We start from the raw sequence: 25192 nt of genomic DNA on the forward strand, positions 1-25192 counted from the left end.
CCAGAATCATACTAGCCACATCTTTGTTCTCTTTTTAAGATATTTCATAGGCTATTATGACTCATGAGCAATGCTACATTGTAATTCCCTTGCTCTCCCTACTGGAAGTGAAAAAATGTATTCTGACAATGATATTCTTACATGCAAAGCATGTCTTGCTCACTAATGAAGCAAGAAGCATTATCTGAATCACATTTAAAATGCAGATGATGCATGCTCATCCCAGTACAACTTCCTTACTCTGCTAACTTGACATTTCGGCAAAAGACAAAAAGTAATCACAAGCAATTAAAGTGACATGGAGACTGTGTGCCAGAAACCCAAAGATGGTATACAATACAAACCAGGCATTGTCAATAAGTTGTTTGGAATGATTTTCCTTATATTATTCTTGGGTGGCAATCACATACACTGCTATAAAGCAGAAGACAGGAATGACATCAACAAAATGTTTTTGTTTTTTTTTTTTATCCTAAAAGGCTGCTGACAGACATTCTGTACATCGTATACGGCTAAAACAGTGTCATTCTAATTTCATTACAGCTCAGACTGTGAGGGGTATATTTTTTTGCCTTTATTTGGAAAAATCATCAGATATTTGGATGGATCAATATCAGTAGTAGCTAGTCAGAATCAAATATTGATCTGAACATGAGACAAGGCATAATGATATTACAGCAATGAAAGACTTAGAAAATCATGTCATGCATTAAACATCTGTTTATTTTGTATGCAGGCTAGCAGTACGTACGAGACCTACATGTACAATGTAACATCAACTTTCATCTTTGTCGCATTATCACTCTGGATAACTTCACTCCCTGAATACATAAAGTTTTGTGCACAATCCTCAAACTCAGCAAGTTGATTTTTTTTTTTTTTTTTTTTTTTTTTTTGGGGGGGGGGGGGCATTATAAATGACGTGGCTTGAGCAAAGTCTGCTATGCATAAATGAACAGTGACCTGAGTGCTTAAAGTAATGTGCATGAATGTAAATGTTTGCTTGCAAACTGCAAGTAAACAGTGCAAAATGGGTCCTACTTCCCCCACTTTATATTTACAATGCAAAAGTCCATATGTATGCAGGTCTTGTAAATTCATACTGATGACCTGCAATACTTAAGTGAGCATTTGATCAAGCATTCAGGCTGGCAGAGAAACATACAGCTGTACTTATGACTCTATGAAAATTTACCATTCCTGTGTGAAAGTGCTTTGACTTCAAGCATACAGTTGTAGAATACACTGTAGATGCATGGAAAATGTATGCAATTGCCAGAAACTGCTACATAGAAATTAATTTACCTAAATACCCAAATGTGATTTTGCTTATGAAACGTACTAAACCTTACCCCCCCCCCCCATAAATCTCCTCCTCAAACTAAAATCCACCACCTCTTGTACTCCCTACTCCCTTTAGAACAAAAAATTATGTGTTTAATACAATGTACAGTACATGCAGATTCCCATATCCATACAACTTTCTCAGTAGCGATACTCTGTGACATTTCGAAATGAATCATGATTTTATTCATCCATGCACTACATTAAGGTAATTAAAATAGCATACATGGTCTATCCATACCACACAATGAATAAGGCTGATATTTTTGTGAAACCATCTCACCAAATGGCAAGTACAGACAAGAGAAATGACATGAGAGATAAGAGCACTATCCCAAAATCTACTCATGAACACAATACCGTCAGCTTAATGCCCCAAGTATTAAATTAAATGTGCACAATGCACAAAGACTGTGATATCAATTCAATATATTTCTAAAGACACACAGGCACACAAACACACATGCACATGTATATATTCTAACATCACTGTTTAGACAATATTGCAGAAGACAGGGAAATTGAGTCAATAATGACACAAGGGCTACCATGGTACACAAAATGATTTTTACTATGTCGTGTCATCATGTTTTACATTATCCCTAGATGCATTAAATCCCTTTACTCATACCCTATGTATGTGTTTTAGCCTTGAGAAGGATGGGAATCACCCAATCTCACCAGGATAGACCATTGATGCTGAAATAATCTGGCGAGATGTGCACAATCAACTGATCATCTTAATAACATCAACAAAAAGGTACAGGGCTTCAAGGTGTACACAAAGTACATTGTATTCACTACTCAGTGCTCTTGGCACAAAACACAAGCCAAAGTGTTTACTGCACTTGTAAGCAGGTTCAGATGAGATGAGTCTACCCCCAAAGTAGCAAGATTTTGTCTATTTCGTTACACATGTAGGTCTGAACTCATGCTGCGTTTATACAAAGGAAACAGTACTGATAAAGCACATGCTATTTACAGTTCTATTCATACACAATGTCTGCTCCAATGCAGATGAGGATGGGGGATAGAGCAGAGTCAAGAAATATCATCAGAGGAAAATTTGAAGGGCATTAACCAGCAGTCTGTGGAGTTAACACCTTTCTGCTTTATGCCCAAGGTTAGGATGAGCGAGGAACATGCCACACATTTCCATCAACAGGGTTTCAATTCATTGTCATGGCAGCACTTTCGAAGAACCATCTTCAAATTGAACTTCATGGCTCCACCCATCACACATTTGCTGTTTAACATTCTCCCTCCTCAAACCACAGTGGATGTGCAATCGCCAAGGAAACCTGGCCTCGCATATCATACGCTTTAAGAAAATGTAAATGTGCCACCTGCACATATATTGTGCCAGTTCTCTTTGCTGTATTCAACTGCACAATGCTTGCAGCGCATTTTCAATACACACAGCAGAATGTTGCAAAAGGGAATTGAACTGCTCTCTGGTATTGTATCCTCAGACTTGTTCAAGATAACATTGGTTGTGTAATTTGTGTCTGAGAGTTTAATTCACAGTATCTTATTCAATTGGACCTGATAGCACTTGACAATATGATAGTCATGGATTCATAAACCTGCATTTCATTGCAATATCTGTGGGTGTTGCAAACTTTGCAAGAAAGGTACAACAGTGAAAGAAAAATGTATGCAGCAGAGGTCCCCCGACTAAACACACCACATTGCTTCAACATTGCTTTATCTTGCAGCAGCATACTTAAAATTCTTCTCTGAAGTGAATCAGTAACATCAACATAGGATAAAAGAAGCACAAAAGTTTTGATTTGTATTAAGATTATCACCATCTTTAACTTTTCAAATCCATTAATTGCCTTTTCAACACAAATACATTGTACTTTCATAATCTTCAATATGGTTACCCCACTTGAAAACAGGAATGACATCTACATCAATCAAGGCAACAGATTAATCAAAATTTGAGCAAACAAGAGTGTATGATATCACAGAAACATCATGCATGCAAAATGACATTGTACTCAAGACAAATTGACACAACAGTCTTGATCAAGTGAATGCACTATACACAGTTGTTCCAGTAAAATTTTGATCTGATGTACATGTATGAAACAAACATTGTATAATCTGTTTTCTATTTTAAAATCACATGATAGGGTTAATTTAACATTGCTTGAAGGATCCCATAATATGATGCCATTGATATTTTTGATATAATTGTGATCACATTTTGACTTTGAGAGAAAAGAATATCAAGTCATCTGAGATTTTTATCTGAGACCCTAACCTACTGCCAATAACATTTGCAATGCTGCAGTCATTTCCTGATGAGATATCAGGAAAGAAACTGAATTGTCAACATGTTTTTGGTGTCTTTCATTAAAATTCTCACAGACAGCAGACCTTGCTTGGGGGATATAGTGTACATGTCTTCTTTAATTGAGTCTGCTCCTTTTATATATAAAAAAAAATGATAATTCCATATTTGAAAATTTATGTTGATATGAACCACAACCTCCTTTTAGGCTATGTATTTAGTTTGGGGCCATGTCCACATGTGCAGATTAGAGTGATTATTACATTAAACAATGACAAAAATCAATGATTTTTGGGAAAGGCGATGATGCGTATGTATACAATGACTCATTCCATTTTTTCTTTCTTTTCTTTCAAACCCACAACATCAAAAGGTTTGAAGGAACTGACATGCATTGTTGCCAAATGAGCTCTTGATGTGGAGTCAATGCAATTGCCATAAATTTGAAAACGTATTCAATGCTTGTGATAAGGCAACATGCACCATGAGATGATAATAAATAGGTACTACATAAGTACACATGAGGAGGGTATCCAAGGGCATTGTTATTGTCCAGAAATAGAGTAACTGCGTCAGTAAGCGGCCGTGCAGCCGTTCGCGGCAGTTACAACATACACGGTAATATACAGCTAAACACAGCATTGCACTGTTACATGCACACTACACATATACTAACACACTAGCAATCAACAAAAACCAACCGATAAAATGGGCACGATCTCTGACGAAAGTGAAATTTTCTCACCTAAATGACAACATATCGCATCCAAAATGAAATTTTCGATACTTCTTAACATAACAGTTAAGAAACAATGGTCCAAGAAACTGGATTTTTTTTCGTTTTCTCGATGTTCATGGATTTTGAAAACATATCCTCACGTAAAATAGAATTTTCGCGAGCCGATGTGGGCCGCCATGTTTTTCAGAAAGTGGATGTTACCATCGAAAAAAATGAGAAAAACACGAGAAAGACATCAACAGCACCGCCAGAAGTGCGATCTTGTTTGCGGCCAATGCATGTGCGCACGCTATTTTCACGTGCTTTCGCAATGGGAATTGGCGCTTACGCAATGTTCGCGATACATGTGAAGGCGTTCAGCTAAAGATCGCGGAGCACGCGCGTATTGCATAGGGATTGTACATCGTGCCGCAAGCAGAAATACTACGTCGCAAATCGCCCTTATCGGCGAAAATTGTGCCGGGTTTTGCCATGGTAAATCATGAAAACTGCGTTAGTCGATGGTAAATTTCGTTCATGAAAACAATTGCGTTAATGAATAATCTTATCTATGATATATGAAATGGTTGAAAATAATTTGCCTGATTTGTTTACAAGTTGGAAAAACTCTTAACAATGCTTAAACTGCCGCAAACGGGATATTTTACTCTAGTGGCAGAAAACAAACACCAATGGTACTGTACCTTGTATAATGTGTTGATTACACTGTGTGCATTTTACAGACAAATGCACTACAAAGTAGTTCCACATGACAGTGAGTGAAATGGCTATACGTGTATTTCAAATTGATACAGAAGTTTATTCCTTTTCACATGGTGATATTTAAAGTAATCACATAAATCTTAAAGTATCTGCATTGGAATTGGTAAATGCAATAGAAGCTCCAAAAATTGTGATCAGAGTTGGTATGAATACAAATTTTATAATGTACCTTGTTAATTTGATTAACTGACTAAATGATAACAAAATAGTTTTTTTTTTCCTCCTACAGGTGTAGTTAATAAAGTTATTTCTTCCCACCATTGACAATTGGACTGATTTTCTTGTTATTGCTACTCTTTGTCCTTTCAAAAAAAAAGTAAAGTACGAGCTGAACTGAGTTTTGTCAAAAGGAAAAAAGGAAGAATCCTCTGAATGTCAGTTAGTACTACACTGTACTAATGTCATGGATAACTGATTCAAGCATCTTTCTACAACCTCATTATCATACAAAAATTCAGAATTCACATATTATTTTTTATTATATGATATGTATGCCAGCATTCATTGCACAAATCCCTGTTGCATTATCTACCCCATATTTTATTGTTTGTCATTTATAGGCAAGCTGAAGATCCTAAATTCCACTTCCTAATTGGTAAGGACAAAATCCAAAACAGATGGTGTCACTTTAATTTTAACTGGGTTCATGTGATATTTGATCACTGGATTAATGGGTAACAGATCACATCCTCCTAGCATGTTATATTAGAGCTAAAAAAAAAAAAAAAATGCATCAGCCTGGCACACAGTAGATTGAAAGCTGTTGATTAGACACTGTTACTGGAACCATGCAAAATGTACTACACGTTGTAGAGTGTACATAATTGCTACCACATACACACACATACACACACACGTGACACACAATGTTCTGTTGATCCCCTTGAAGTTGATGTGCACGGCGAAATAAAAGAAACTAGTGTAGTAGCAGATGTTTCGATCGGACAACCAATATCAAAACTCAAATGCAGATTTTACAATGTACATTACATTGAACAGACTTTGCATTAAATGCAAGCCATGCATTTGTGCAGTTGTGTATGATGACAAATTTCATTGTATTGAGTTCTGTATCAATTCACATTGTTCTATTTTACAATACTCTAGTCATGCCTTTCTGTCATATTCATATTGCTAGGGTACTATTGCTATTAAAGCATATACCTGTACACTGTAGATCAAATACTAGAATCCATTCAAACCTTCTGACCATGAATACAATTTTTTTTTTCATTAAAACTAGTACAGTACCAGTACCCATGAAATGAAAACTCATGACATTGTACTATGTACATTGCATTCCATATATTGAGCGCCTTGAGCACCTTTGAGGGGATATGTTGGGCATTAGAATGTCTGTATTATTATTGTCATTATTCCTATTCTTAATTGTGCTCTATAGATTAGCATCCAACCATCAAAAATTGCCGGCATTTTTATGCATTTTCCTCCATAATATCTACGCAAACCTGCAAGAAAACCATTAAGTTCATGCATCTTCTGCTACACTTTGGTGTATTTGCCAGGATTAAGTAGAGTTTGCTCTTTGGAGTTCAGCTACTAGTATTTTGAAAAGTTCTACAAAATGTACATTGTACAAACACACTACATACAACCACTTGCATGGCAATCACATGCATTGAACCATGTATACAGAATATGTTATTACCTACAATGTACGTACAATAATTATGTGAACTGCAGCCCCAATGTCATACAGTAATTCATTTGATTTCTAAATTATATTAGAACTAAATATGTGACTAAGATGTATACTGCAGACAAATATAATTTGAAAGAGGCAAACTTGAGAGTACTCTTCTGTGTTATTGTAGATCCAAACCACATCAATGCAAGTTTAGTATACCTAGACACTTGTTACAAACTCTGGTCGGGAGTGCTTTCCTGGTCACACAGGACAGTCCTGACCACTTACAGGTTACCAAAACAAAGTTTACACTTTTTTTTTTTCATGTGTATATTACAATTTGTATGGACTGTATTTTCTTGGTATGTTACATTGTAATTTTCCTGGTGTCACAAAACAGAGCCAGCGTCAATATGTAAACTCACATCTGTACTACTGGTTTACACAATCTGACACTAAGATACAGGTGTACGAGCCACCTGCCTTTTGGCCAGCTGAAATTGAGATTGAGATTTAAATGCACACCTTTCTTACTAGAGTGATATACAAACTTATAGTTGTGCTAATGCAGGCTGATTGGCATTCTTTGTTTGCATCAAGAGATAAGTAATCCATGTCAAGAACTGTTTTCAATAAGCAGTGTGCAGTGCTCTTCCTGTTCCTAGTTCATTCTCCTCACATCCTAAAATGTGACATGGAAACTACAGTGCATTCACTTTGAACAGTATCAGTGGTTCCTTCAAGCCCTCAATCAGTCATAGAATTGTGTACTATTGTTTATCACATAATAACAGAAAATAACAAAGAAAAAGAAATGACGAAGACACCAGGGAATATTGGATAAGGAAAAAAAAAAAAAAAAGAAAAAAAGTGCCCACACAGCATGTCACCCATTGTTGTCTACATAAAGATAATAATAGACTGCTACAGACCATAACACTGTATGAGGAAGTCTCCCAATAGCCTGTAAATGTTAAACCAGCGGGTAAACAGAGTGCCAATGAATGGCTGTCTGGACCAGAAACACGCCCACAGAAGGATTTGCAGCTCCCAAGCAAGATAAAAAAAAAAAAAAAAAAATGGGTTGCTTGTAAGTTCCTGTTTCCAGGGCAAACAAACTGGCATATCACACACTTTACCAAACTGACCCACAAATGATTCACGTAAACAGGCAATGCGCAGAGTCATAGCATTAAGTTTCTAGTTTCGTTATGGCATGTTCTGTTTGTCTATTCAAGATAATTCATGGTGGTAGCAAAAACAAACTGAACAAAAAAAAAAAAAATCTTTGTACATGTAAGTCAAAATGACGGCAAATTCATAAAATGACACCTACATGTCTGCTTTGATGCAAACTTTAGAGTTATCAGAAGGTGATTTGTGTGGAGTATGACTGCATACAGTAATTACACACTGAATAAATCACCATCAAAAGTCTGCTCTCTGAACATTTGTCTGGAATACAGTAAACATTGATACTTTTACACGATTAATTTTTCGCACTGAGTGGCTAAAAACATATTCTCAGGCTCTTGAATTCGCACTGCTTAATTGTCAACCCATGGTTAAATGCAGAGAACTTTGCGACAACATTTTAGTGATTTACACGTAAGAATTCCTCGTCATGAGTAGCATGAAATACACAAAAATTCATGTACTGTGAAAATTTCTGCGTTTACAGGGTTAGTCTTGTTTGATCACAATTCATATGCTACACTTTATTAACTACATGTGTATATTGATTATGACATATCAATTAGAACTTCTAACACATCTACGTACAGTTGCATGTGAAAAAGCCTACTTTGTCTATAAATTGCATTTTGAATAAAAGTAATGTAAGAATTCCTCGCCATTAGTAGCATGAAATACACAAAAATTGATGTACTTTGAAAATTTCTGCGTTTACAGGGTTAGTTCTGTTTGATCACAATTCATATGCTACACTTTATAAACTATAATAATCATGACATACATGTATCAATTAGAACATCTAACACAATAGTACAGTTGTATACATGTGAAAAAGCTTACTTTGTCTATAAATTGCATTTTGAATAAAAGTAATATCATCATGTTAGAATTTTAGCAAATTCACTTACTGTCGCATTACTCTTAACCTACAGGAAAATGTATCTAAATTGTCTCTTCATTAAAGGAGTAGAAATAAAAATACCAATAAAAGAATCATATTGTATTCAAACTACAGTGAAGTCAAAATTCACAGAAAATCTGCAAGTTATGAGCAATTTGCAATTATTCAGGTACACATGTAGTATTCCCTGACCAGCAAATGTACAATGTAGAATCCATGTGTTTTTGTACGGTATATTATCCATCACTATCAGCAACAAGGAATGACCACTTATGATATGGTCTGCACTGCTTATTGTCGCTGACATACTTTTCTTTTTAATTCTACAATGTACAGTAGATCTACATTGTAACAGTACAAGAGCATGCCTTTCTGTCTGTTTTCATTGATCTAAACATCACTAGCAGCACTTAAGTTCTTGGGCTCAATGGCCTACCTTGGTACATATATATGATACGACAAAACCTGACTGAGTCACTAGCCCCAGTCAAACTCACAAAACCCTTAAAAGTTTTGCCAGTCAGAACGCAAACTTCCCCTATAACTTTTCAAGAAAATTTTCCAGAAACTTCCCACTAAAACCAGGGAAATTTCCTGAACCCCCATACTAGCTAGCCCTACCATACGTATCTTCTCAAAGTTTGTGCGGCCTGAACGCACACAGCTGAAATGTTGAAACTTTGTGAAGTTTGTCACATGACTACAATTGTAGAACTTTGCGAGTAGTACAGTGTATCTACTCACTGCAACAATATAATCAGTAAGCTGCCAGACAGCACATGCTTTCTTTTTGTTGCATATGGGCACCAGTGATCAAAAGTTTGACACCTTTAAATCAAGAACTAAAACTAGGAGAAGTTTGGCTGCCAGTGTAACAGTTAGAGGGTCAAACTTCACAAAGTGTTCTCAAAGTTAAACTTCTTTAAAAAGTTTTGCCAATGGGTGTCATCTGGTCATTGCAGCTACACTTCAGACACAATTCTGGGTTTTAAGGGCTAAACTATTTTAGGCTTCTAACTTCAGCACAGCCATACATACAGACTATGGAAAGCCAGGCAAGAGTTCCATACAAACCCGGCCCGTTAAAGGGGCATAGTCCCGGTAGTGTAGAGGGCGCTGTTGATGATACTGCCGATCACCATTAGCATTGATACGAAGATTACCGAAGTTGAGCTGTCATCAAGAGTAAAGTGCGTAGGTGTTGCTAAGTAACGTTGCCTTTGTTGTCTTCTCTGCGCATCGTGCAGTTTGTAGTAATGCCAGGGTGCGTGCATATGCGCTTGTTATTATGACATCACAAAAGAAGTTTGCTAAAGCTGTCATCCCCCTCAGCCGAATTATGAGCCGAACTGTGATCGGACCACTGACTGCAGTGGATCGGACTTCTTCGGACTCGGGGAAGTGGGCCAAAGTGTAAGCGCTAAAGAGGAGTCGATAGCGTAGGTCTCTATAGGAAACTTGCGCCGTGCACCCGCGTACGCATTTTACTAAAACACCGGGACCATGCACCTTTAAACCTACTTGGAAACAGGATTTAGGGTTAGAGTTTAGGGTTACACCTTTAGGGTTAGGGTTAGGTTAGGGTAACATGACCATGATGACATAGCCCTAGGATATAGAGGGATCTACCACAGTATTGTATGGTGTATTTTAGCCTCCTAAAATCCAGGATTGTCTGAGAAATATTTGCCCTGTCTGCTCAGAAATTGTATCATATACTTTCTGACGTCTTGATGGATCACAGCAGGCACTCTCTATCCTGACTCCTGGGGCACGCACTCCACAACAGTTGTAATCTGTAAGAAATTCTGTGGGAGCGCTTCATGTTTGGGCTGATCGCAGTTTAGATTCTATACTTAAATAGTTATACTTATAGGCAAGGTTAAGCAAGCATGTTTCAATGTACACAATCAAATCTAAAGAAGGAGAGAGAAATAACAAAAGTAATATAAATTGAAACTCACCATGTCATCATCACTTGCACGGAATACAAAACATCTGAAGTTCTCATTGCTGTCTGGTCGCCATAAATATCCAAAGCATTTTTTGTCATGTCCTCTTGCGAACCTTGAAATATTGTGCAGACGATGTTCAAAGAGAATGGAGCCTTTCCTTTCTGAAATACCAAGTGCACCCTTGGAAGAAACTTGTAAGACCAGAGCATGTCCCAATCCGCCATTTCGTCGTTTTTCAGTAACAATCCATGGTAGCATTGGCTGTGTGATTCTGCGATCTAACACCACGTTCCCGTAGTAAGTCAGCTCATACACGACTGGCTTTAAGTTGTCTCTCGAATTAGTGCTGGCCCGTGGTCTTGGAAACTGGAGAGGGGATAAAGATTTGCCGTCAACACTTGACATCTTACCAGATTCTGACGTCGAAGACTGAGAAGGGGAAGAAGACCTAGATCTAGTAGATCTAGTTGTAGTCTCTGTAGCTGTAGCACCAGCTGCAGACGACGGCCGACCGCGAGGTGACGGAGCGATCGCGGGCTCCTCTCCCGAAGCCACGACAATAACGGGTGGAGAAGTTGGCTGAGCTCCTGCTCGTGCGGGTGAATCTGGCTCACATTCAACAATTCCAACTCCACTTTCAACTGACGGGTCTCTATCCACAGCACTGCTCGAACTCATAGTGCCGGTTGAAACGGTATCCCAACCACAGAGTAGTTAGTAATTTAGGGGAAATATTTCTGTTGAGTTAACAAAAGTGTCCCGAGCATCAGAGAAACATAGCTTGGCTACCAGTAAGCAGTATGCCACCGGTAATCTACGGTTTATCAAGCGGGCGCGGGCAGCTAGCTAGCATGCATGAGCAGCTCACTACTTACAAGCGCTAGTCGTCGTGCGTGCGTGCATACAAACGCGATATTGGATCGGCGGCCGCGGCTGGCTGGGTTGCTGGTGGCGGACACGGTGGCGGATCGTGGATCGCGGAGGACCAACCGAGTTTGGTTCGTATCTAGCTCCTAAAGAAAGTACGCATGCGTGAAATTTCTGCCAGCTGATGATCATATCGATAGTACTAGCAGTTGTTATGTTGCCCGCTTGCAGAAGATGATGTATACGAAATGATTTAGTCAGATTTTATCATTTAAAAACAACATTTTATACAATGATATTTGAAAAATTTAATTTTATGTGATTTATAAAAATAAATTATTCCAATCCTTTATTGACTGAGTTAAATTGAATTGAATATTAGAGGAACTTTGTATCAGTAGTCAGTTCGACTCCTTATGCAATATTACTCGCAGTGGACGGACTAATAATTGATTGGGCGGAATGTCTCGCGCCGAAGAATAGCTATGAGGTGAGTCACTCAACAAATTTGGCAGGGGACAGCTCACCACAGGCAAATCAGTGGGATTCCCCCCTGCCAGTGAAATTGATGAGGAGACAGGGAAATATTTCACATCTGGACAATTTGAGCGCACGAATGGAAGCTCATTGCAGTGTTTCCTTTCCACCTTCTCTCTCAGTCTGGTGAAAAACACTGAAGTGACTCAGCTAAGTGCGTATTTAAAGCCCTCCTCTAACAACCCAGACGTTCGGCGTCGTATTAAAAACAGCTTGCGATAATGATGTCATCTTACTATGTATATATTCTGCATACTTTATGTACCGCGTATGATGTGAACGAGTGACACAGCATGAGATGTCTACTTAGATTTAAATTATGAAGAGTCTCATAACTACATGCATCGCATAATTTGGATTTACGAAAATAGCAGGAGGGGGAAATGAAAAGAAAAATATGACTAATAAAAAATACACCTCAGCTGAAAACAATTTCATAAACACCCATGGACAGAAAATGACGTTTAATAATGATATTTGCATTATGATTAAGGCTCAAAACCAAAGAACGTCAAATTTGATGTCCAGACAATGGAAAGATGAATCACTTTGTACAGGAGCCGCAGATCCAGTGTCGTGAACCACATACATTGATACACCGGCCTTTACACAATGAAAACGACGCTTTAGTCTTCGTGTTTGTAACATTATGACCTTCGTCCTGAACCCTTCATGGCCTTTGATTGTTTAGGCCTGCTCTTGAATTCTTGCTTATTGCGCAAATTATACTTCTCTCCGACAGATGCAGTGACTACTTAGTCAATGATACTCTAGTAAATTAAGAGGCCCGACAATTAGGTACAGAATGAGGAAGATGTGAAGAAGAAGGAGGAGAAGGTGAAGCTAATGATGATTAACTTATGGGAAAACCTCTCAGAATGTTTTCTAATAACTATATTCAAACCATTATACATGGTGAACAAATATGTACTTGCAAAGTTATGAATGAGTGGAACTACATTTTACTCTCTTTTTTCTTTTTTTTTTTTTTTAGAAAGGGGGGAGGGATACCCATGTATAGGCCTATATATCAAATTAATGTATTTATAAATGAATACAATAAAATGTATAACGTTCAACAAAATACCTAAATATCCTTCATCTCGTTTGCCCTCTTCTCCATCTACATACACATACCAACATCCTCTATCACAAATCCTCTGATTTTCCTTTGTGATATCTATGTGTATATCATATATGTTAACTCATATCATCATGCAAATAGCCTATACAGTTAGGCCTAGGCCCTACTTGTATGTATGTTTCTTTAAATGGGTAAATAGAGCGTGCAGACATAGAATAGATCCTCTGGCTATATGCTTTCTATCGGCTCTCTCCTCCATACCTCCTTCTGTTTCTCCGTCTGTTTCTCTCCAATTCCTCTCCTCTTCTGATGTCCTTCTCGCCTCCTTCCATCTCTTCACCTTCATCTATCTTCAAAACACTTTGAAAAGCTCATTGAAAAGCTCCCTTTAGGCATAATGAAATCTCACGTTTATACCTTTACTCAACTTCACTGGTTTCCCATTGAAAAACATCTCATATCTAAGATTCTCCTTTTTGTTCACAAAGTGCAAAAAGATAATATCAGTCCACTATACCTCAAGGAATTAGTAAAACCACCTGTCCCCACACGTCATAGTCTATTCCTTCTCACGCCATATTTTTTTTCCCTAAAGTTACTACAAAATTTTATGGTGATAGGTTTTTTCGGTTGCTGCCCCAGGATCATGGAACTCACTACCACAGTACAATGCATATTATCAGTCCTCTTATACATTCGGTTTCATTTAAATCCTCTTTGAAGTTTTATTTATTGAAAAAAAAAATAGCCGTTTCTTCTTTTTTTTGGTAAGTCACGTGAATTGACTGCGTATTATACAGTTTATGTTGTGTTATTTTCTTTTGTTGTTAATTTTTGAATGTAAAAAAAAATTGCAAAATATGTTTTTGTGATAATGTGAGTGAAAGCAAGCGCGAAGGGAATCTTGATTTGTTAATATGTGCTACGGAAGTTTGATGATGAAGATGATGATGATAATGGTGATTAATTTTACCCTTTTCTTCCCCTCCTCTTCTTCCTATTACCATGCATCCCCCCTTTTCCTCCTGGTATACTTCTCCCGCTCTTCCTTTTCCCTTCCTTGTATGCTCTTTCCTCTCCTTCCTATACCCCTCTTCTATTTCATCTTTCTTATTCTCCTTATTCCACCTGTCCCCCGGTCCTCCATTCTCTTTCCGCTTCCTCTCCTCCTCTTCACTCTCCTCTTCTTCCAATTAATCTTTCCTTTCCCTTCTGGTTTATTTCTCCCGCTCTTCCTTTTCCCTCTCCTTGCCTGTTCCTTCCTCTGCTTCCTATTACTCTTCTATTTCCTCTTTCTCTTTATTCCACCTGTCCACCTGTCCCTCGGTCCTCCATGCTCTTTCTGCATCCTCTCCTCCTCTTCACTCTCCTCTTCTTCCAATTAATCTTTCCTTTCCCTTCTGGTTTACTTCTCCCGCTCTTCCTTTTCCCTCTCCTTGCCTGTTCCTTCCTCTGCTTCCTATTACTCTTCCATTTCCTCTTTCTCTTTATTCCACCATTCCACCTGTCCCAGAGATGCCAAGTTCAAAAAACTTTTATGAGTGAGATTTTTATGACTTGGCGTCTCGGCGCTCGCGCGCATGCGCACGCGAACGAGGAGGGTGTCCCACTCCCATGGTAGGGAGCTTTTTTAAAATTATCAGCTTTTAATGATGCGATCTGGTGCATACTTTAGTGACTATTTTTTACTAATTTTGAAAGGCAAAAGGGAAATATACCTTCAATTGCAACTATCACTTTAATCCTTTGAGCTATGCTCCTTATTGGCCCACATTGCAGACTTCACCAGATGTGTGAGAAAAATGGGTGCCATGCGTGAGATCGTGAGACAGACCCTAAATGCTTGAGTCTCACGCAGAATGCGTGAGACTTGGTAGCTCTGCTGTCCAGGCTGTCCCTCGGTCCTCCATTCTCTTTCCTCATTCTCTACTCTTCTTCATCCTCGTCCTGTTCTTTTTTTTGTGACTTCCTGATTCTCTCATAATTCTCTCATCCTCCCTTCCTCATCAGTTCTCTTTAAAACGAAACTATAATTCGCTTATTCTCACTTCTGCACCACATTTTCTTTTACACACCAGTCCCCCTCACCACCATCCCCCCGTTTCTCTCTCTTCTTCTCTCTCCTCACTTTGCCTAAGTCATTGACACACACTATAAACCACATCACGGAGAACCGTATCGATCCAGACATAAATGGGAGCTCGAACAAAGAGATATATATTACAAAATGTTTGTTATATCAGGTTACATTATGCCATTGTGCACACTTCTGATCTTATCAATCACGGTTGCGATTTTGTTCATGCCTAAACAAAATCATATGTAGTTACAATCATAATCATCATAATATACATGATTGTAACTACATATGATTTTGTTTACGCCTATGATTATGATAATGATTGTGATTTCAGTAGCTCACTCTTTTTCATTGCGATTTTATAATTTTATTTTGTCATTCTTGCAAACTATGCACTGAGTTTTTTCACTATACGTTTATAGTACTTCTACCACTAAAAATTGATTAAAAATGCATTCTTTGTACATTATATTACGTTTTGTTGGATGAAAATTTATATCAAATTGAAGAAAGAAATATTGCAATCATTCATACGGTGATTAGAATTAATGTATATAAGTTTTACAGCCTTTGTCTCCTGAGTTGATATAGTTCCATTTTTTCGCATGCACTAACTTGTCATTTTGTTTCTTTTTATTAGATATTGTATACTACGGTACCATCTTCGTCGCGTCTGATGTATTGAGCCGAAGCAATATAAGAGATAATGGGAGATATATTTGTCTTGTTTTGATTTGTTGTTAGTTTATGGTGTATCGTATACATATTATGAAGTGAAAATATGGGGCTTGGATAACAACATGCAACCACAACAAAAACACTATTATCAATTGGACATGACTGGGACAGCTGTCATTGGATGATTTTGCTCGAATTCTAGGTCGGTTCTAATGAGTGAAGCGACCTCAGCAGCATCCTGAGCCCATGAAAAAAAAAAATATTCAAACAATGCACGATGGAAACATAATATTATGCCGATGAAATATTGATGATTACTGATAAAAGTATAACATATAGGGGTAGATACAAAGTTTTTTTTTTTCTAATACTTTTATCTTTGTATCTCACTGGTGATATCTTCATTTTCTTTTCTTCTTTTTTTCATGTTAAATTACTAGTATAGCTCAATGACCGCTTTATCGCACTGAACAGGGTTCACATGGTTCTATCATTATTTTGCACAATGACTGTGATTTAGTGATGGATTGGAAACGTTATTACCTTTCGAGGCACGCATATTGCTATTGTGGGAAAGACAATTACTGAGCTCTATATTGCAATGATGTACGACCGTCCCTCTCTATGATCAATTGCTGTAGCTGACAAAACTGCAGTGGGCATCGAGAAATAGTTGTTGTCACTCACCTTTTGATCTTTACGGCGCGCTTAAAAATAGACGCGGGTGATTCGGTGACCCAAATTTGATCGTCTGTCGGGCGGGCAGTGCGGATGATGGCCGCTTCGCTCATTTTACACTGTTGTTTTCGTGAAAAGGGATGGCCTTTGGGGACTTTGTTCTTGAGAGAAAAGACCATAATAATGTATGTGGAATGTAGTAAGGACTTTTGGAATAGCAAGGACGGCGAAATATAGGGCATTGCGGACAAAATACACAAGAAACAGCCTGGTGATGGGTTGCTATCTTCATTGTTTTTTATTGTTGATCTTTAATCTATAGCTGCAATTTCTTGACTTTCAAAAGCGTCCGAACGATAGAGACCTTCATTATAGTTCCTTTGCTTTTCCGCACATTTTACATCGGCATGTTTGCTTGTGCTTATGTGAGTTTTTGTTTGTGTTTTGTGTGTAGACATTCTTTGAACCTGGTATGTCGTAGACATTGAAAATGAACAATAATGATGAACAAAATGCTCATCAATGTCTCCTTGAAAGATTTGCCAACATAACATTAACCCATGCCTTAATCACTTTGACTCAATTAACGTGCCTTCAACTTTTGCTTCTACGTTGTTTTGAGTTTTCTGTTGAAAAAAAAAAACCCCACTGTGATCATTGATTGTATAAATATTCCATCGACATGAATTGATAATGATGGTATTAAAATAACAGACAATTAAGGCAATTGATCAGTTATGATATTAAACCCGTTGAGGACGAGTCCCGAGTATACTCGGGCAGGTGCCTATGGGAAATGCGTGTTGTATAGCAAAATCAGCCCGTCCACAACGGGATAATTACATTCTTAATGATGCTTATCACATTATACAACAGAAAGATGTTCGAACGCATACACAGTTTGTAAACGGTTGGACGAGTATACAGATTTACACTTAGTTAGAAACACAAAACAAAGCAAAGCACAACATGTATATCTTACTCAATGGCGAACTTCATAATCTTTTTGAATCTTTAACGGCCCTTGTTTGTTTGTTTGTTTGTTTGTTTGTTGTTTTTTTTTCGCAGTGAGGAGCACTTTAAATGTTGTGTCAGTGGTGCCTACGGCTGCCTTTCTTTATAGTGACATAATTTCGATGAAGAATATTATATGGCCATAAAACTATTGACAACCATGCATGTCTGAAGAAAAGAGACGAAAACATGGTTATTTCGGTGCGGGAATAACACATTCTCGTTTACGTACTTTTCGATAAATAAGCTAAACGAATTACATGATTTCGACTGATAAATGTTTCAGCGGAGAGCTATTTTCTCAATAAAGTTGTAATGACACAGAGGTAAGGATGTCTGTGACGTCATGATAATTAAAAAAATGTTTGTGAGTATTCTGTTCTGTTCTGCACGTTTTGTTTGTGATTTACAAGAACACAGTACGGACCTCAAAAGCTTCTAGTATAGCATGTAGATCTGAAAACATCATGAACATGCCGCTGCGGCAACATGATAAATTATTTCTCTGAACTATAGAGTTATAGTCTTAACCTATCATTTCATGTTGTTGCATAAAGACATTGGCAAACTAATTGAACGACTTGTGCAACGCCATCTCCACAGAATGAAACCGGAAAGCCGTATATAATCTGCAGCCTATTTCCTCTTGTTCTAAATGCCAAGAAAGCTTGCATCGCAATGTGATAGGGTTTCCACATTCTTACTGGTATTTATCTCAACGTTCGAGCCTTGGTGAAGACATCGCAACTTGGATGATTGATGGATTCAGTATTTTTCTTAAAACAAGCAGAAAAGAAACATAATACCTTCTTATAGGATCATATACAATGCAGAACCTCCCCCCTCCCGTTGACTTATCTGTACTTATTAGTTTGTGAATTGAAATGCGATACAACACCATGAGTAAAATCAGACGAACAGACCAGTAAAGGTTTTACAGTTAAAATCAAATTAGATCAAATTAAATTTCAATTCATTTATTTTCATTCTTCTTTTTCAACAACAACAACAACAACAAAATAACACAGAATAAATCATAAACATATATATTCGACTTTGCAAAGGATAAATGATACAGATAAAGATATGCACGCATACTGGCAAAAATATAAAGTTATGCTTCAGTTGAGAAGAAAAAAAAATGAGAGGTCCACTAAAAAGCAAGCTTGTATAAGAACATTATTGTGAACCACTCAAAAAATATCGTAGAAATACTTTTTTTTTTTCAAATACTTAAAAGAAAAAGAATTGAGAAGTCCACTAAAAAGCAAGCTTGTATTGTGAACCACTCAAAAAATATCTTAGAAATACTTTTTCTTTTTGCAAATACTTTATAGCACAAACAAAATTTAAGACAGGACGGAACACAACAGGAGAAACACAACAACATGACTACGACTTGACAGAATAGATGAAAAGAATGGAAGGAAAGAAAGAAAATAGAGAATGCCTACACGCTGAACAAGGGAAACGGTAGAGGGAATTGAGGAGGTGCTTCAGACAGCTGGTGGCTGCACGCAGCTGTGCAAGGATTATGATGGCTATTTCATTACGTTATAGTGAATTCAATGATTGATTGATTGATTGATTGATTGATTGATTAATTGATTGATTGATTGATTGATTGATTGATTGATTGATTGATTGATTGATTGATTGATCATTGATTGACGGATGAATGATGAACCCCGAGGTTGATGAGACCTAGCTAATAAAAAAGAAGATATCAGAGAGGATTTAACAGAAAGAATTTCAACATGCGCCTAAAAAATACAACGATGGATAATTTTTTATTTCACAGCTTAATGAATTCAAAAATCTAGGGCCCGTGTATATAAATGTATTCTGAGCCAATTATAAAGTTCTCAGGAGGGGTAAACGAAACTCATTAGATATTAGATATTACATATTCGAAATCAGAAATTAGAAACGTGAGGACTTTTACAGGTATTATTTACCATTTGCAGATGAAACAAAAATCCAGCTTTAGTACTTCAGAATAGTTCTAAAAATAGTGAGTAAAGGATAGAAACAAAACCAATGTAAAAAAAGTTAATCAGTATGATCAATGTTAGGTTTTGTTAAATATATAAAATTTGAACAATAGTTAGTTTCTAGGATAAACCGTCAACAGTTATCGTTTATCGAGAAAAATAGTGATATCTCCTTATATTTTTGGCTTCATTGCGAAATTTTTATGCGGTAGGATGTTTTGTGATACAACTGACCTGCACATGTGCATCAACTGTGATAACTCGAAGAAGTTTTTAAATCACTGCTCCCAATAGTCCTTATATAGAGTACTTCATAAAGAGTACTTGATAAAAATATGTTTGGAATTGAAGCCACATTATTCACATTGATGAGAAGATGTCAAATCAGCTAAAGACAGTTTCCTTTCAAATTTTCCTCTTTGATATTATATCGATCAGACTTAAAAGTATCCTTAAAAGTATCGTATTATTGGGGTCTTGCAATGACTTGCAATTGCAACAAAGACTTTGGGTGAAAAAAAAGGTTACAATGCTAACTCAGCGATCATGTATGTGATATACACTTTTCTTTACAAACCAATGAATTGATCTCGTATAACTATGCATAAAAGATTAAGTAAATGTTTTAATGAAATAAGTGAATTGAGTGAATGACTGGGATATAGTTGTCATTTTTTTTATTTGGTGAAAACATTGACAAAGTTAAAAATTCCACAACACTTGTATTTTATGTCTGATTTGAGTGAAATTTCTATCATTCTGTTCATTAGATGTACAATTGAAACATAGTGTATGGAATCGAAGAGTTTAAATGCAAAAACCTATATCCATTATTATAAACTGGCTGGAGAAAGAAAGAAAATATAATACACATATGTGATAGTTTTAATGAAATGATCAATATGTTTCTTCTAATCAACGAGTGCAGTATCATCTAAATAATTTATTTTTCTTCTCTATTTGATGATGATGACCGTACTCAAAAAAACAAAACAAAAAACTGTGGACATGGCGTTTATCTGTTTTTGCAGTCAAACTCTCCCGTTTTACTTGAAAGACAAAACATACACACCAAAAACACAATGATTTGAAGGTAATCATATTCTCCTGTAATTACGCCGAACATTTATGCATGTGGTATGCCATTTTTAGGCTACGTGTTGTTGTCAAAACGGTTATGTTCCAGATTGTTCATCAATGATAGTTTTGGTTCTGGTCTTGTAAGGTCTTGTCGCAAAAGAGAAAGAAGACGAATGCGACAAAAATAGGAGAAAAGGAGAGAAAGGTTGTAAAGATAAAAGAAAGAAAAGAAATTGACGAAATAAAAATATAAAAGAAAAAAAAAGATATGACGGAGAAAAGGGAGATGAAGAAGAATAAATCGTGATGGTTTGTTGAGATGATAGCAAATAACTCGTTAAAGCTGATGTGAAATGGTCGTTAATGATTTGGAAATTACAATACTGTCTAATAATTGATTGCAATTGACCAAAAACCTCTTTTTATGCATTTCTTAACAATCACTTTCATTGTTTTTGACGCAGAGTTATATATATGGCTTTCATTTTATTTCTATACAGACATGCTTAATCTTTTTTTTCTTGTTTATGAACAAAAATCTTCCTCCTTCTGCGTATTAAGTAAATTTGCACTAGTTTGTATAAAAAATAGTAATACCGGTTGTATCATGTGAGATTAATCACATCGGCAGTGTGTGAACACAAATTTTGTCATCTCGTCCAGATATGACCCGCCAGACCGTACACAACTATAGATGGCGCTGAGTAAGGAATCAAAAGAGTGCACATTAAGAATACTACAGTATTATCGATGTATATAAGTTATCATGTATTCAATGTATGTACGTTGTATTTGTATTTGTATTTTTTTTAGATAATTGTTCCTATTTCCAAGCTCTATAAAAATGTTTTGTGAATGTTATACTGCAAGCTTGCTAGAATCTGATACAAACCTAAGGCAGAGAGAACATATTTTGAAGGAAGCATCTCATTTATTTTATATCCTCTTTTTAAAAACTAATAGCGTATATGTGCAAGATAATAAAACTTATGGAACATAGCACAAAGAAAATATTTAGAGCGAGATGTGCAAGCTGTTGCCTGTTTTTTGTTTTTTGTTTTGTTCATCATGACATTTTCTCTTTTTATTTTCCTTTGGTTTGAGGATTCATTTCAGGGGTCTTGAATTTACAAAAGCATCAGGTAATAAAAAATGACTTTTGGCCACTTGGTATAATCCCATTATGATCACACACACACTTTCCACACAACTCACACTTCATGTGGGGGCGCTGTTGCATAAAGACTATTATTGGATCCCTTTACAGTATTACGCCTGTAATAAAGGGCTCTGGTCCAGTGCTTACGTCCTCGGACAAGATGTTTTACCCACCATGTCCCTCTCGAAGCAGGTGTATAAATGGGTACCTGGCAACGCTATGATAGGGTATTAATAATGACAGGGCTCTCTGGTAGAGCAGTGGCAACACATGAAGAGGCTACCCTTAGCAATTAAGACCTTATCATTACTATTATTATTATTAGTAGTAGTCGTATTATTGTTATTATCATTATTATTATTATTATTATTATTATTATTATTATTATTATTATTATTATTATTATACAGGCCTTGCCTATATATCTGTCTCTTTTGTGAAGCTCCATTACGATGTTTCTAACCACGTATATATGTTAAGTACTCGATGATTACAGTTCTCAGCAGAGTGTTCTACAACACAACTGCCACGAAGACAACGATATCATTAGCAATGGTTTACACCAACATACCACAAGTCAGTTCTTAAAAAAAAACTACAGTTTTCTTCGTGAAAGCACAATTTTTTTAGAGCTTCACTCATTGTTTTATCTCCATTCTAAAACGACACTCTTTGACATGCTTGTGAAGTAACGCTTGGACAAGAAAGACGCAAGTCTCTCAAGACACGTTGATCTCCCGTATATTACCGAAAAAGATATGGGCTGTACAAAGTGGACTACTTGTGAGGGATTTCAGATGTTTTTGTGATGCCGAACAAGAAGACATTCTTTTTGTGTCGATACCAAATCCTTTGTTCCACGATTTTATAGCGCCATTTGTATATTTCTAGACACTCCATCACACAATATCAAACGCAGAACACATTTCCTTAATGTTAAAATATTTTATTTTCTACGTCTTATCATATTTCATGGCAAATTCTGTTTTGCCTACACCCATATCAATCATAAACTATTACATCAGGCTAATATTTGGCATAATGAACTGGAAAAAAAGTTTATACACCTAAACGTTTGAGGGCAGTGTTCCTATAATCATCTAAACTGCCATGGTACACGTTGGTATAAGAGCATACGAGAAACCCGTCAACAAGAGACCAATAAGTTATAGTGTCAACAAGCGACAAAGTCGAGTTTTACAAAAAAGGGTATGAAGAGACACGTTGTCCCAAAAACTCTATCAGAAGACAAGTGTGCATAATGTTATATCAGATTCCATTCAGGGAACATACAGATATCAGGAGCTCTCAGCAGCAGTGCCGATGCAGTACTTTTCCCAATGGACATGATGGGGTCAAATTAGCCATAAACAAAAATATGGCAAAGTATTTGCGTTTACCCCTCTTCCAAACGTTGTCTACGTACCTTTGCAACACGCTTACAGCATGCTTTTCAATTCGGTCCTCGATACAAAACATGCTATGATATAATCCCTTTCCCTCGCTTTGGCCAGTAGACAGACCATCATGAATATTCTACTTTTACCGATATTATGGACCCTTTTGGTACATGATAGAAAACATTTTCTTTTCTCGAAAAGACATTACCTCCTTTTAACCGAGATGACAATTCCTAACAACTATGTAGACCAACTTATCTTGGGGGGGGGGGGGGCAGAAGATGTCTCGAGCTTTTGCGCGAACAAACAAAGAGACTAACAGACAGCAAAACACACAGACATATAAGATTATTTGTGAACAAATAATAAAATACAGACAAAAGAGTTGGATATCTGAATTTCCTTCACAGCATTGCCCAGGGGCAGCTTAATCAAACTGAAATTCGATATGAAATACTTCTTTGCCATACATCTACTTTTGATTAATTATTGCTCCATCTTTAGGCTGATGAACGTACTGACTCCGAAAAGACCGCTGCTGCTTTATTTATTTCACTGGAAGCTTTGTTTACAATGTGTCATTCACACTACATGAAATATATGAAAAAAAGTATATCAATTATAATATAATCATAATAATCACTCTGACCAAAGAAAGCATTTTACTTCAATTGAATTGAATCACTCATATCATATTGCACGGGTCTGAACTTTACTATGCATTTTCAAGTAATTTAACCGCGAAAATCCTCCAGGGAATTTATAATGCAGCAGAAGTATTATCGACGAAATATAACCGAATCACTTCGAAGATCGATCGCTGTTGTCCCAATATTCATGGAAGGGCATTATATCATTAAATATGAGGCAAATGAAAAGTTCATTATTCGTTGCTACATGCTCACCGTCTAAACTGCTTCAGCTTATTGTTTAAAACTGATTCACAGCTACCAAAATTGACTATTGCTCAGTTAGTTACACAGGTTTGTCAAAATTGAAAACACAAAGAGCATAATATCCAACAACTTGCATTGTACAGATTGTCCATTGTGCTTCCTATATATCTACCTTCTAAATATGGTAAAATCTGTCTCTACTCTGAAATAGAGAAACTTGGGACCCTAGGAATAAAAAGTGGACTACGGAGTTAACTTAAATATCCTGAATCTTTCACACTATTTACGATTGGTCCAGCCAACATATCTTTATAGTGCTCAAATCATGAACACACGTCAAATTAGCATGGTACAATGGCCTATTGCATTTCGAAGTCAACGATACATAATAATCTATAAACCTCAAATACAAGATCTAATTGAGTTATATTTTCATGAATATTGAGTCGTGCATGAAGCAAAATAAGGAAAATATTGTAAATACCATAACCATAAAGCTATTATAGATAACACTACACTTTAACTACACATGATTGTTTCTGAATATATTATATCAATAGGTGCACTGTATACAGAAGGTTATGATAATAACAGCAAGAATGTTAAGTACGATCTGTGGCCTGTGGAGATCTCACATTTGTAAACAATTATTTTCAGACACACGTGCTGAAACGAAAAATTGTCGTTTCATAAAATACCAGAATTTTTCAATGCGTCTCGTGTTTAATAACTATGTCAATAAATCACCTTATTTCATTACACCAAAAATTATGCAATGGGGATTTAAACTAATCCGATCATCTAGAGACCCAATGAGGAAGACAACTATTTTACCACTAAAAATGTGTGTGTCTTCTAAATCTATGCACTAAGAAATGCA

The 25192-nt window shown here is 36.6% G+C and overlaps 1 protein-coding gene across 1 annotated transcript in view; it reads right to left on the bottom strand.

Annotated features, from left to right (window-relative positions):
- LOC140235021 (TBC1 domain family member 1-like) overlaps positions 1–11634 on the bottom strand; it is a 119240-nt gene extending 107606 nt beyond the window's left edge. The window contains exon 1 of the mRNA XM_072315060.1: positions 10855–11634. Coding sequence (XP_072171161.1) covers positions 10855–11523 — 669 coding nt within the window. The 5' untranslated portion in view covers positions 11524–11634. The remainder of the gene's footprint in view (positions 1–10854) is intronic.
- Positions 11635–25192: the final 13558 nt, after the last annotated feature.

The sequence above is a fragment of the Diadema setosum genome, chromosome 11 (genome assembly GCF_964275005.1).
Source record: "Diadema setosum chromosome 11, eeDiaSeto1, whole genome shotgun sequence".
NCBI lineage: Eukaryota > Metazoa > Echinodermata > Echinoidea > Diadematoida > Diadematidae > Diadema > Diadema setosum.